Genomic DNA, 13,699 nt, shown 5'->3' with positions numbered 1-13,699 from the left:
GGAGCATTTCAATTCATGCACTAGTTGACTTATTTTCATATAAAGTATAATTATAAGATTTTGTTTTGGAAAAAGCATAACATAGATATACTACAAAATTTAGAGGAAGTAGAAGAGGCTGTCAAAAAGCTGAAAAACAATAAAGCCTGTGGCTGTGACAGGATTTCAGCTGAAGTATTAAAAGAAGGAGGACCACTGATGAATCAGATGCTCCTCAAAGTCATCAACAAAGCTTGGTCAGATGGGGAGATCCCAGAAGACTGGAGCAGAGGTCTGGTAACTCCTGTCTATAAAAAAGGTGACAAGCTTGATCCTGCCAATTACAGAGCCATTACCCTTCTGTCCATCCCTGGCAAAGTCTTCTGCAGGATGCTGCTTACTAGAATCCAAGATACTGTAGAAAACCACCTCAGTGAGGAGCAGTGCGGATTTAGAGCCTCCAGAGGAACAACAGATGCCATCTCCACAGTCCGCCAGATCTTCGAAAAAGCCAAAGAGAGGAAAATACCGCTTTACTGGAACTTTGTAGACTTCAAAGCAGCCTTCGACACAATTTGGAGAGAGGCTCTCTGGAAATGCCTGCGCTCAATTGGAGTAGATCCAAAGCTAGTAGACCTCATAGCAAGGATGTATGAGAAAACAAAGTGCTCTGTAATGGTGAATGGAAAGATCACTGAGTGGTTTGAGGTTCAAGTTGGTGTCAGACAAGGCTGCCTAATATCTCCCTGTCTCTTCAACATCTACCTGGAGTTTGTCATGAAAGAGATACAAAATCTTGACTCAGGTCTGAAGATGGGCAACATGTGTATAAACAACATCCGTTATGCCGATGACACCACTCTCATAGAAATGGACCTTGACAGCCTACAGGAGGCCACCAACAAACTTCAAGAAGCATGCACAAGATGGGGAATGAAAATCAACCAACAAAGTGTAAAATAATGTCTGAAGACACCAAAGATGTTCTCCTTAACCAAGTACCTGTTGAGAAAGTTGACAACTTTGTCTTCCTTGGCAGCAATGTCCCCAATGGAAGAAGACGTCAAACGCCGCATAAGGTTGGCTTCCTGGGCTTTTGGAAGACAGAAAAATACCATCTGGTCAAACCATGACATCACCAGATCACTGAAAGTAAGGATTTACCAGGCCCTCATTCTGCCAATAGCAACATTCAGTTCTGAATCCTGGGCACTCCGTGAAAAAGATCGTCATCGACTTGATGTCTTTGAAATGAGATGTCTCAGAGCAATATTGGTGTCTCCACCCTAGATAAAGTGAGGAACGACACCATCAGACAACGGCTGAATGTCACAACTGCCATCAATGCTGCAATCTGCAAGAGACGCCTGAAATGGGCCGGCCATGTCTTTAGGATGCCGGAGCATCGGCTTCCATACCAAGCATTCTAGAATGACTTCAGCAGCCAAGACCTCCAGGACGACCACTTTCAAGATGGAAGGACCTAATCCAGAAAGACCTAGGTATGACAACCCAAGCTGCTGAAAGCTGCGCAGCAGATAGACCAGATTGGAGGAGGATTACTCGCCAGAGGTCAAAGGGACACAGCGTTCTATGCACTTAAGTCAGTCAAGTAAGTCACTACAAACTTAAAACTTCTTTATCAAATGATGTAATTCTTAAATTCGATATTAAATTCGCCACGCTTTTCGTAACCGTCTTAAATTACCAGTAGATAACTGATAACAATTCCGTCCTGTTCAGTTACTTATTAGATCACAAATTCATAATCTGCATAATTTACCTGCAGCATATCAGAACAGTTCCAGCAAGTATTATTATCATGTGTGGCCATGACTATAACACTCCACCTTAACTCTACCAGCCTGCACATATGTCTTTAACATCTAAAGCAAAATGGCATATGGGAAATTCCACCAAAAGGTCAACCGTCCTACTAAATTTCCAATTTTGGTAGCAAATTAGAAGCATGATATAAATTAATTAATATTTGTATTTGGAAGCTAAGAGTCCTGCTAATAGGCACATGCACTTGATCTGTTTTGAAGACCTCAATCTTAACAGAGTTTTTGAAATGTATAAAAAACAAAATTACAAAATCAGTTTCTCTGCATACGTCCATTACCGGTTATGTTTAGATTGTTACTCGGCAACAATGAAAGTCGGGCAGCTGGTATTTGTCATGATTATAGTACTAGGTAAGGTTCATGACTGGGCCATGTAAAAGTAAAGTAATACTCTTGGCTTGGATTACATACCTTGTTAAGCTCTCCGAAGTGTACGTCCATAACTATGTAACTGCCCATATATATACCATCAGCCAGTGCATTGAACTATAATAAATTACCAGCTGTCCGGTATTAACCATTTTTCAAGCATCCTTATAAGCCCAAGAACATGTAATATAATAATATTCAGTTATGAATTGTTACATATTAAGAGCATTCTATAATACAAACATAGTATACATGTATTTAGCAATGCAATCTGACACAAAACAACCTGAACACATCCAGCCATATCTGAATCCTAGCTAGGTGTATGTATACTAACCCGCTCCATCGTAGTAGGCAAGACTACTGCTTCTGTATTCTGAAGAGTACAGCTAACCTCAACTGGTAGTGTTGAGCAATTTATCAGCAATGTATCATAGTTGTCCAATGGAAGGTACTCTGCTTCCACAAGTTGTCTCAAATCGTTCTTGAATTGAAAAATAAACATTTCTCTAACATATGTTCAAGTTGTTCTACATTGCTGGTGTATTTCTTTATTATCACTTCATATGGGACTTTAATAAAAAGTAGAGTAATGAGCTGCACGATGGGATTCTAGTATTCAGTGATGAAACTAATTGTTTTCACAAATTCATATAGAAGACTGATTTAACAGGGAAAAACAGAATCAACAGCAAAGTTTCTTTTCTCTAACATAATATGGTGAAGATGTTACAGTTGTTTTAAATTCCATGCAACAAATCAATCAAGACCCTAATGCATTTGCAAACATGATTATAGCTAAAACAAATTGACACTTACATTGAAAACGTTTTCATCATCTTCACATATAACGATAATGAAGGAAATATCACGAGTAGCATCCTTGCACATCAAAACCAAAGGGATGACACGAAAAATCTTGGCTTTGAACTCAGATGGAAAATGCATTGCTGAAATATAAGATAAATATGTTCAACTACTGAATTAAAGTATCAACCTTCAACTTTCGTACAGTTGGGAGGGGGAGAAGCATCGTTTATCAAACCAGATATGTAAAACTTTCATGGTGCATCGTTTTAATGATAACATTAGAGAGTAATAACAAAAACATTATTCAAGGTAGACAATCTGAAGTGACAACTATGGAGAAAAGGCACGTATATTGAAATTTGTGAGAACTAACACTGCACAACCACTAATGTCATATATCTGATCTCTTGTAAAGTTTGCGGCATCCAGTATGTTGGCGAAACCAAAACCACCCTAAAGAAGCAATTCTATGGTCACAGATCCACAGTCAACCCCATGAAGAGAACACTCCAGTTGGAGAACACTTTAGCCTTCCCAACCATACCATTAACTTCATGTCCCTACAGGGTATTGAATCCTTAGGTAGCCGGCCTGACCTAGTACGAATCAGCAGAGAGAGGCTGTGGATGCAACGCCTTCGCACCATTCAACCTCATGGGCTCAACATTCAGGAAAGACATTACTAACTTTTCTGAAGTCCCCCCCCCCTCACTCCTCTTCTCATAGCTCTCTTCCACCCTTTTCTTTCTCCACACCTTTCTATCTTTGTCCTTCTCTCTCTCTCTTCTCAGGCTTTCTTGTGGATAAGCAGTTTGCTAACAGTTTTATTTTATTTTGAGAATATAAAATGTAAGATATAATTTTGGAGAGAGTACAGGTCCCATTGTCCATTTAGAATATGGTTTAATATTAAAAAACTCAAGCATTAAACTTTTTAATCATCTAAATAAATGCTTATAAAACCCCAAATTAGAAAACTGCCTTTTACTTTCTGGATTAAACATGATTGATGAATAGAGTGTAAGCATTTAGGAAAAAACTTCGGATTCACTTAATGCGTCATAATTTTAAAGCATATAGAAAAGAACAATTTAAATTTTCTAAAATTGAGTCTAAAAATATTGGTTAACATTACTTCCAAATTTTTCACTGTCCAATGTGAACGAAAACTATTTCAAACCAGATATGTGAAACTTAAATATGCATGGTTGTAATGATCAAATTAAATAGTTATAACAGAAATAGTATTCAAGGTAGACAATGTGAGTTGACAACTATCAAAAAAAGCATGAATAATTTCCACAACTATTTGTCAAACGTGGAGACATTTGTCAGAAAGCTCGTGTGAATCAACATAATTCGTTACTGCATTTAGTTTTTTGAATTCTCTCCATTATCAGCTGGTAAGAACGAATTGTAGCATGTGGTGTTTAATAGGTAGCTTTGATTATCATGGCTTCTTAATGTGTATGTAGTCTAAATCAAAACTAATATTGCGACTAGCCAGTAACATTAAATCATGTAACATATATTTATGGGGAGTGTAGAGGCTTTTTTTATTGAAAGGAAGCCCAACATAAAAATCTTAAAGCGATCATTTTTGAATTATCTTTAACAACACCGTTAGACCTAGATCAGAAAACTTGTTGTTACTTAATTAGCTTTATGCTGAAATAAGATACACATGAATGTTTACCATAGCTACTTATCAAACGTGAGAAGTTGTTGATAATCAACATGATGTGATTAATTTGAATTATCAAAATCCAAAATAGCAATAATAGCTATAACCTAACTAGCTTTAAAAAGGATAAAAGGTTTTTAAGAACATAGACAAGAACAAAAATAATTTTCTGACATTGAGCTTACTATTATTCTTTCCACAACAATTTGTCAAATGTGCAACATTTGTCAGGAAGTTAGCGTGAACCATCATAATTTGATACCGCCTTTACTTCTTAAGGCTTCTCACTTTTATCAACAGGTAAAAATTAAAAGCATCACATCAGAAGCTTTAGATTCACATAATGCATAAACTTTTACAAAGAAAATAATTGAGAACAATTTAACTTTTGTGACAATGAGATTAGTATTATTGGTAACACTAACGGTACTTCCAAGTTTCTGATTGTACAGTATGAACGATAGCTACTTCAAACTATATATGTTAAACTTCCATGGTGCATGGTTTAAATTGGTGCATGGTTTTAATGAATAAATTAAATATCTCTGTGAGGAATATCAATCAAGGTAGACAATCTGAAGTGACAACTATAGAAATTAAGCACGCATATTTTCCACAACACTTTGTCAAACGTGGCAACATTGTCAGGAAGTTAGTGTGAACCAACATGGTGCGTTACTGCATTTAGTGCTTAAAGATTTCTCCTTTTTATCAGCTGGTAAAATTAAAAGTATCACCTCTGACTTCCTTGGTTCCTTAATTGTATGTATTTTGACTAAAGTTACAATGTGTGATAGGCTAGTAACATAATAAAATGTAACATATAATTATGGGGAGTGTAAAGGTTTTTTTTTATTGAAAAGAAGCTCAACATCAAAGTCTTAAAGCGATCATAGTTTGAATTGTTTTAAAAAAGACAGTTTAACCTAGATTAGCAAACTAGTTGTTTACCCAGTAGCTACAAACTGAAATAAGATACACATGAATATTTACCATAGCTAATTATCAAACGTAAGAAGGTTTAGTTAATCAACATGACAGGCATAATTTGAAGTATCTTAATCCAAGTTTCTAAAGCTAGCGTTTACATTAGTAGCTTTAAACAAGATAAAACTGCGGATTTTTTGTCTTTGTACACTAAGTAAAATACTCACGAGGCGAAGGGATTCTCGCTGTAAATAGCAACATAGTGAATACAGCGTCAGTATTTATGAAACAGAAGCTTTAGATTCACTAAATTTATGAACTTTTACAAAGAACATAGTTAAGAACAATTAATCTTTTGTGACAATGAGATTAGTATTATTGGTAACATTAACGGTACTTCCAAGTTTCTGATTGTACAGTATGAACGATAGCTATTTCAAACTATATATCTAAAACTTCCATGGTGCATGGTTTTAATTGGTGCATGGTTTTAATGAATAAATTAAATATCTCTGTGAGGAATATCAATCAAGGTAGACAATCTGAAGTGACAACTATAGAAATTAAACACGCATATTTTCCACAACAATTTGTCAAACGTGGCAAGATTTGTCAGGAAGTTAGTGTGAACCAACATGATGCGTTACTGCATTTAGTGCTAAGAATTCTCCCTTTTATCAGTTGGTAAAATTAAAAGTATCACCTCTGACTTCCTTGGTTCCTTAATTGTATGTGTTCTGACTCAAGCTACATTTTGTGATAAGCCGGTAACATAATAAAATGTTACATATAATTATGGGGAGTGTATATGTTTTTTTATTGAAAAGAAGCGCAACATAAAAGTCCTAAAGCGATCAGATTTTAAATTGTCTTTGCACACAAAGTAAAATACTCACGAGTTGAGAATTTCTCTGTAAATAGCAAAATAAATGAATACAGTGTCAGTATTTATGAAAAAGAAGCTTCAGATTCACCAAATGCATTATTTTTTTTTAAAGAACATAGAAAAGAACCATTTAACATTTCTGACAATGAGCTTACTATTGTTGGTTAACAATAACGTTACTTACAAATTTGTGACTGAACACTGTGAACGATAGCTATTTCAAACTATATATGTAAAACTTATATGGTGGATGGTTTTAATTGGTGCATGGTTTTAATGAATATATTAAATATCTCTGTGAGGAATATCAATCAAGGTAGACCATCTGAAGTGACAACTATAGAAATTAAGCATGCATATTTTCCACAACAATTTGTCAAACGTGGCAACATTGTCAGGAAATTAGTGTGAACCAACATGATGCGTTACTGCCTTTACTTCTCAAGATTTCTCCCCTTCATCAGCAGGTAAAAATTAAAAGCATCACATCTGACGTGAAAGCTGTGATTCCCATGGTTCCTTAATTGTACGTATTCTAATTCAAATCATATTGTGATTAGCTATTAACATTATAAAATGTAAAATTTACTTATAGCGAGTGTACAGGGGTTTATTTTCATAACTAAAAAATAAACTCAACATGAAATGTTTTAAAGCAATGAAAGTTTGAATTATCTAAAAACCCAGAAAACTGAAACAGAAAACTAGTTGTTATCTCATTAGCATACAGCTGAATGAATACACATGACAAATTTATTTAATTCCATCGACTAAAACTAGCTTATACCTTACTAGATTTTAACAAGATAAAAGTTTAGAATTGTTGGTCATTGAATACAAAGTAGAATACTCACCAAGCGCTGTAAATAAGATAAATGAATAAAGCGTCAGTATTTAGGAAATAAAATTGTCGGATATACAAAATGCATGAAATTCATGAAAGCACATAAAAAAGACCAATTTTACATTTCTGACATTCAGCTCACTATTATTGGTTAACATAACGTTACTTCCTAATGTGTGACTGTACAGTGTGGACGATAAATATTTGATACTATATATGTTAAGCTTTCATTGTGCATGGTTTTAATGATAAAATTTGATATTTCTATCAGAAAATCATTCAAGGTAGACAATCTGAAGTGTCAACAATGAAAATAAGCATGCATATTTTAAACAACTATTAGTCAAACGTTGCAACATTTGTCAGGAAGTTAGTGTGAACCAACATAATTCGATACTGCCTTTAGTGCTTAGAATTCTCCCTTTTAAAGCTGGTAAACTGAAAAGTATCACCTCTGTCTTCCTTGGTTCCTTAATTGTATGTATTCTGACTAAAGTTACAATGTGTGATAAGCTAGTTACGTTATAAAATGTAACATATAATTATGGGGAGTGTATAGGTTTTTATTGGAAAGAAGCTCAATATCAAAGTCTTAAAGCGATCAGAGTTTGAATTGTCTTAAAAAAGACAGTTTAACCTAAATTAGCAAACTAGTTGTTTACCCAGTAGCTAACAAATGAAATAAGATACACATGAATATTTACCATAGCTAATTATCAAACGTAAGAAGGTTTAGTTAATCAACATGACAGGCATAATTTGAAGTATCTTAATCCAAGTTTCTAAAGCTAGCGTTTACATTAGTAGCTTTAAACAAGATAAAACTGCGGATTTTTTGTCTTTGTACACTAAGTAAAATACTCACGAGGCGAAGGGATTCTCGCTGTAAATAGCAACATAGTGAATACAGCGTCAGTATTTATGAAACAGAAGCTTTAGATTCACTAAATTTATGAACTTTTACAAAGAACATAGTTAAGAACAATTAATCTTTTGTGACAATGAGATTAGTATTATTGGTAACATTAACGGTACTTCCAAGTTTCTGATTGTACAGTATGAACGATAGCTATTTCAAACTATATATCTAAAACTTCCATGGTGCATGGTTTTAATTGGTGCATGGTTTTAATGAATAAATTAAATATCTCTGTGAGGAATATCAATCAAGGTAGACAATCTGAAGTGACAACTATAGAAATTAAACACGCATATTTCTACAACAATTTGTCAAACGTGGCAACATTGTCAGGAAGTTAGTGTGAACCAATATGATGCGTTACTGCCTTTAGTGCTTAGAATTCTCCCTTTTATCAGCTGGTAAACTTGAAAGTACCACCTCTGACGTCCATGGTTCCTTAATTGTATGTATTCTGACTCAAGTTACAGTTCGTGATAAGCTGGTAACATTGTAAACTGTAACTGATAATTATGGGGAGTGTATGTGTTTGAAAAGAAACTCAATATAAAAGTCCTAAAGCGATCAGAGTTTGAATTGTCTTAAAACAGACAGTTTAAGCTAAATTAGCAGACTAGTTGTTAACTCATCAGCTACAAAGTGAAATGAGATACACATTAATATTTACCATAGCTAATAATTAAACGTGAAAAGTTATTGTTAATCAACATGACGGGCTCAATTTGAAGTATCTTAATCCAAGTTACTTAAGCTAGCCTTTACCTTATTAGCTTTAAACAAGATAAAACTGCGGATTTTTTGTCTTTGTACACTAAGCAAAATACTCACGAGGCGAGGGGGTTCTCGCTGTAAATAGCAACATAGTGAACATAGCGTCAGTATTTATGAAACAGAAGCTTTAGATTCACATAATGCATGAACTTTTACAAAGAACATAATTAAGAACAATTTAACTTTTGTGACAATGAGATTAGTATTATTGGTAACACTAACGGTACTTCCAAGTTTCTGATTGTACAGTGTGGACGATAGCTATTTCAAACTATATATGTAAAACTTCCACGGTGCATGGTTTTAATTGGTGCATGGTTTTAATGAATAAATTAAATATCTCTGTGAGGAATATCAATCAAGGTAGACAATCTGAAGTGACAACTATAGAAATTAAGCACGCATATTTTCCACAACAATTTGTCAAACGTGGCAACATTGTCAGGAAGTTAGTGTGAACCAATATGATGCGTTACTGCCTTTAGTGCTTAGAATTCACCCTTTTATCAGCTGGTTAACTTGAAAGTACCACCTCTGACGTCCATGGTTCCTTAATTGTATGTATTCTGACTCAAGTTACAGTTCGTGATAAGCTGGTAACATTGTAAACTGTAACTGATAATTATGGGGAGTGTATGTGTTTGAAAAGAAACTCAATATAAAAGTCCTAAAGCGATCAGAGTTTGAATTGTCTTAAAACAGACAGTTTAACCTAAATTAGCAGACTAGTGGTTAACTCATCAGCTACAAAGTGAAATGAGATACACATTAATATTTACCATAGCTAATAATTAAACGTGAAAAGTTATTGTTAATCAACATGACGGGCTCAATTTGAAGTATCTTAATCCAAGTTACTTAAGCTAGCCTTTACCTTATTAGCTTTAAACAAGATAAAACTGCGGATTTTTTGTCTTTGTACACTAAGCAAAATACTCACGAGGCGAGGGGGTTCTCGCTGTAAATAGCAACATAGTGAACATAGCGTCAGTATTTATGAAACAGAAGCTTTAGATTCACATAATGCATGAACTTTTACAAAGAACATAATTAAGAACAATTTAACTTTTGTGACAATGAGATTAGTATTATTGGTAACACTAACGGTACTTCCAAGTTTCTGATTGTACAGTGTGGACGATAGCTATTTCAAACTATATATGTAAAACTTCCACGGTGCATGATTTTAATTGGTGCATGGTTTTAATGAATATATTAAATATCTCTGTGAGGAATATCAATCAAGGTAGACAATCTGAAGTGACAACTATAGAAATTAAGCACGCATATTTTCCACAACAATTTGTCAAACGTGGCAACATTGTCAGGAAGTTAGTGTGAACCAACATGGTGCGTTACTGCATTGATTGCTTAAAGACTTCTCCTTTTTATCAGCTGGTAAAATTAAAAATATCACCTCTGACTTCCTTGGTTCCTTAATTGTATGTATTTTGACTAAAGTTACAATGTGTGATAGGCTAGTAACATAATAAAATGTAACATATAATTATGGGGAGTGTAAAGGGTTTTTTTTATTGAAAAGAAGCTCAACATCAAAGTCTTAAAGCGATCATAGTTTGAATTGTCTTAAAAAAAGACAGTTTAACCTAGACTAGCAAACTAGTTGTTTACCCAGTAGCTACAAACTGAAATAAGATACACATGAATTTAACCACAGCTAATTATCAAACGTAAGAAGGTTTAGTTAATCAACATGACAGGCATAATTTGAAGTATCTTAATACAAGTAACTAAAGCTAGCCTTTACATTAGTAGCTTTAAAAAAGATAAGACTGCGGATTTTTTGTCTTTGTACATTAAGTAAAATACTCACGAGGCGAGGGGATTTTCGCTGTAAATAGCAACATAGTGAACATAGCGTCAGTATTTATGAAACAGAAGCTTTAGATTCACTAAATTTATGAACTTTTACAAAGAACATAGTTAAGAACAATTTAACTTTTGTGACAATGAGATTAGTATTATTGGTAACACTAACGGTACTTCCAAGTTTCTGATTGTACAGTGTGAACGATAGCTATTTCAAACTATATATGTAAAACTTCCACGGTGCATGGTTTTAATTGGTGCATGGTTTTAATGAATAAATTAAATATCTCTGTGAGGAATATCAATCAAGGTAGACAATCTGAAGTGACAACTATAGAAATTAAGCACGCATATTTTCCACAACAATTTGTCAAACGTGGCAACATTGTCAGGAAGTTAGTGTGAACCAATATGATGCGTTACTGCCTTTAGTGCTTAGAATTCTCCCTTTTATCAGCTGGTTAACTTGAAAGTACCACCTCTGACGTCCATGGTTCCTTAATTGTATGTATTCTGACTCAAGTTACAGTTCGTGATAAGCTGGTAACATTGTAAACTGTAACTGATAATTATGGGGAGTGTATGTGTTTGAAAAGAAACTCAATATAAAAGTCCTAAAGCGATCAGAGTTTGAATTGTCTTAAAAAAGACAGTTTAACCTAGATTAGCAAACTAGTTGTTTACCCAGTAGCTACAAACTGAAATAAGATACACATGAATATTTACCATAGCTAATTATCAAACGTAAGAAGGTTTTGTTAATCAACATGACGGGCATAATTTGAAGTATCTTAATCCAAGTTACTAAAGCTAGCGTTTACATTAGTAGCTTTAAAAAAGATAAGACTGCGGATTTTTTTTGTCTTTGTACACTAAGTAAAATAATCACGAGGCGAGGGGATTTTCGCTGTAAATAGCAACATAGTGAATACAGCGTCAGTATTTATGAAACAGAAGCTTTAAATTCACTCAATTTATAAGCATTTACAAAGAACATAATTAAGAACAGTTTAACTTTTGTGACAATCAGATTAGTAATATTGGTAACATTAACGGTACTCTCAATTTGTAATTGTACAGTGTGAACGATAGCTATTTCAAACTACGTATGTAAATTTTCCAAGGTGCACCTCTGACTTCCTTAGTTCCTTAATTGTATGTATTCTGACTCAAGCTACATTTTGTGATAAGCTGGTAACATAATAAAATGTTACATATAATTATGGGGAGTGTATATATATTTTTTTAATTGAAAAGAAGAACAACACAAAGTCCTAAAGCGATCAGATTTTAAATTGTCTTTGCACACAAAGTAAAATACTCACGAGTTGAGAATTTCTCTGTAAATAGCAAAATAAATGAATACAGTGTCAGTATTTATGAAAAAGAAGCTTCAGATTCACCAAATGCATTATTTTTTTTTAAAGAACATAGAAAAGAACCATTTAACATTTCTGACAATGAGCTTACTATTGTTGGTTAACAATAACGTTACTTACAAATTTGTGACTGAACACTGTGAACGATAGCTATTTCAAACTATATATGTAAAGCTTATATGGTGGATGGTTTTAATTGTTGCATGGTTTTAATGACTAAATTTAACATTTCTTTGAGGAATATCAATCAGGGTAGACAATTTGAAGTGACAACTATAGAAATTAAGCACGCATATTTTCCACAACAATGTGTTCACCGTGGCAACATTTGTCAGGAAGTTAGTGTGAACCAACATAATTTGATACTGCCTTTAATTCTCAAGGGTTCTCCCCTTCATCAGCAGGTAAAAATTAAAAGCATCACATCTGACGTGAAAGCTATGATTCCCATGGTTCCTTAATTGTATGTATTCTAACTCAAATCTATTGTGATTAGCTATTAACATTATTAAATGTAACATATACTTATAGCGAGTGTACAGGGGTTTATTTTCATAACGAAAAAAATAAACTCAACATGAAATGTCTTAAAGCAATGAAAGTTTGAATTATCCAATAAAACAGAAAACTGAAACAGAAAACTAGTTGTTATCTCAATAGCATAGGGCTGAATGAATACACATGACAAATTTACTTAATTCCATTGACTAAAACTAGCTTATACCTTACTAGATTTTAACAAGATAAAAGTTTAGAATTGTTGGTCATTGAATAAAAATTAAGATACTCACTTGTCTCTGTAAATAAACAAAATAAATGAATAAAGCGTCAGTATTTAGGAAATAAAATTGTCGGATATGCAAAATGCATGAAATTCATGAAAGCACATAAAAATGACCAATTTTACATTTCTGACATTCAGCTCACTATTATTGGTAAACATTACTTTACTTCCAAATGTGTGACTGTACAGTGTGAACGATAAATATTTGAAACTATATATGTAAAGCTTTCATTGTGCATGATTTTAATGATAGAATTAGATATTTCTATGAGGAATATCAATCAACGTAGACAATTTGAAGTGACAACGATGGCAATTAAGCACGCATATTTTCCACAACAATGTGTTCAACGTGGCAACATTTGTCAGGAAGTTAGTGTGAACCAACATAATTTGATACTGCCGTTACTTCTCAAGAGTTCTCCCCTTCATCAGCAGGTAAACATTAAAAGCATCACATCTGACGTGAAAGCAATGATTCCCATGGTTCCTTAATTGTATGTATTCTAAATCAAATCTATTGTGATTAGCTATTAACATTATAAAATGTAACATATACTTATAGCGAGTGTAGAGGGGTTTATTTTCATAACTATTAGCTAGCTTATACCTTACTAGATTTTAACAAGATAAAAGTTTAGAATTGTTGTTCATTGAATAAAAATAAAAT

The 13,699-nt window shown here is 33.7% G+C and overlaps 1 protein-coding gene across 5 annotated transcripts in view; it reads right to left on the bottom strand.

Moving 5' to 3' along the window:
- The window catches only part of LOC139976813 (uncharacterized), a 177,517-nt gene extending 165,713 nt beyond the window's left edge, over positions 1–11,804 (bottom strand). Inside the window, exons 1-6 of one of the 5 annotated variants that reach the window (XM_071985611.1) lie at positions 11,756–11,804; positions 10,871–10,888; positions 9,977–9,994; positions 9,094–9,111; positions 3,015–3,145; positions 2,533–2,679 (exon numbers count right to left, since the gene is read on the bottom strand). In XM_071985611.1, coding sequence (XP_071841712.1) covers positions 2,533–2,679; positions 3,015–3,145; positions 9,094–9,111; positions 9,977–9,994; positions 10,871–10,888; positions 11,756–11,789 — 366 coding nt within the window. In that variant the 5' untranslated portion in view covers positions 11,790–11,804. Of the gene's footprint in view, positions 1–2,532; positions 2,680–3,014; positions 3,146–5,843; positions 5,893–6,512; positions 6,888–8,211; positions 8,230–9,093; positions 9,112–9,976; positions 9,995–10,870; positions 10,889–11,755 lie in introns of those variants that run through there. The other 4 variants (XM_071985612.1, XM_071985613.1, XM_071985615.1 and 1 more) reach the window with 4 other exon arrangements.
- Positions 11,805–13,699: the final 1,895 nt, after the last annotated feature.

This window comes from Apostichopus japonicus, chromosome 12 (genome assembly GCF_037975245.1).
Source record: "Apostichopus japonicus isolate 1M-3 chromosome 12, ASM3797524v1, whole genome shotgun sequence".
Classification (NCBI taxonomy): Eukaryota; Metazoa; Echinodermata; class Holothuroidea; order Aspidochirotida; family Stichopodidae; genus Apostichopus; species Apostichopus japonicus.
Note: the sequence above shows the minus strand (reverse complement) of the source record. Positions and strands in the feature narration are given on the sequence as shown.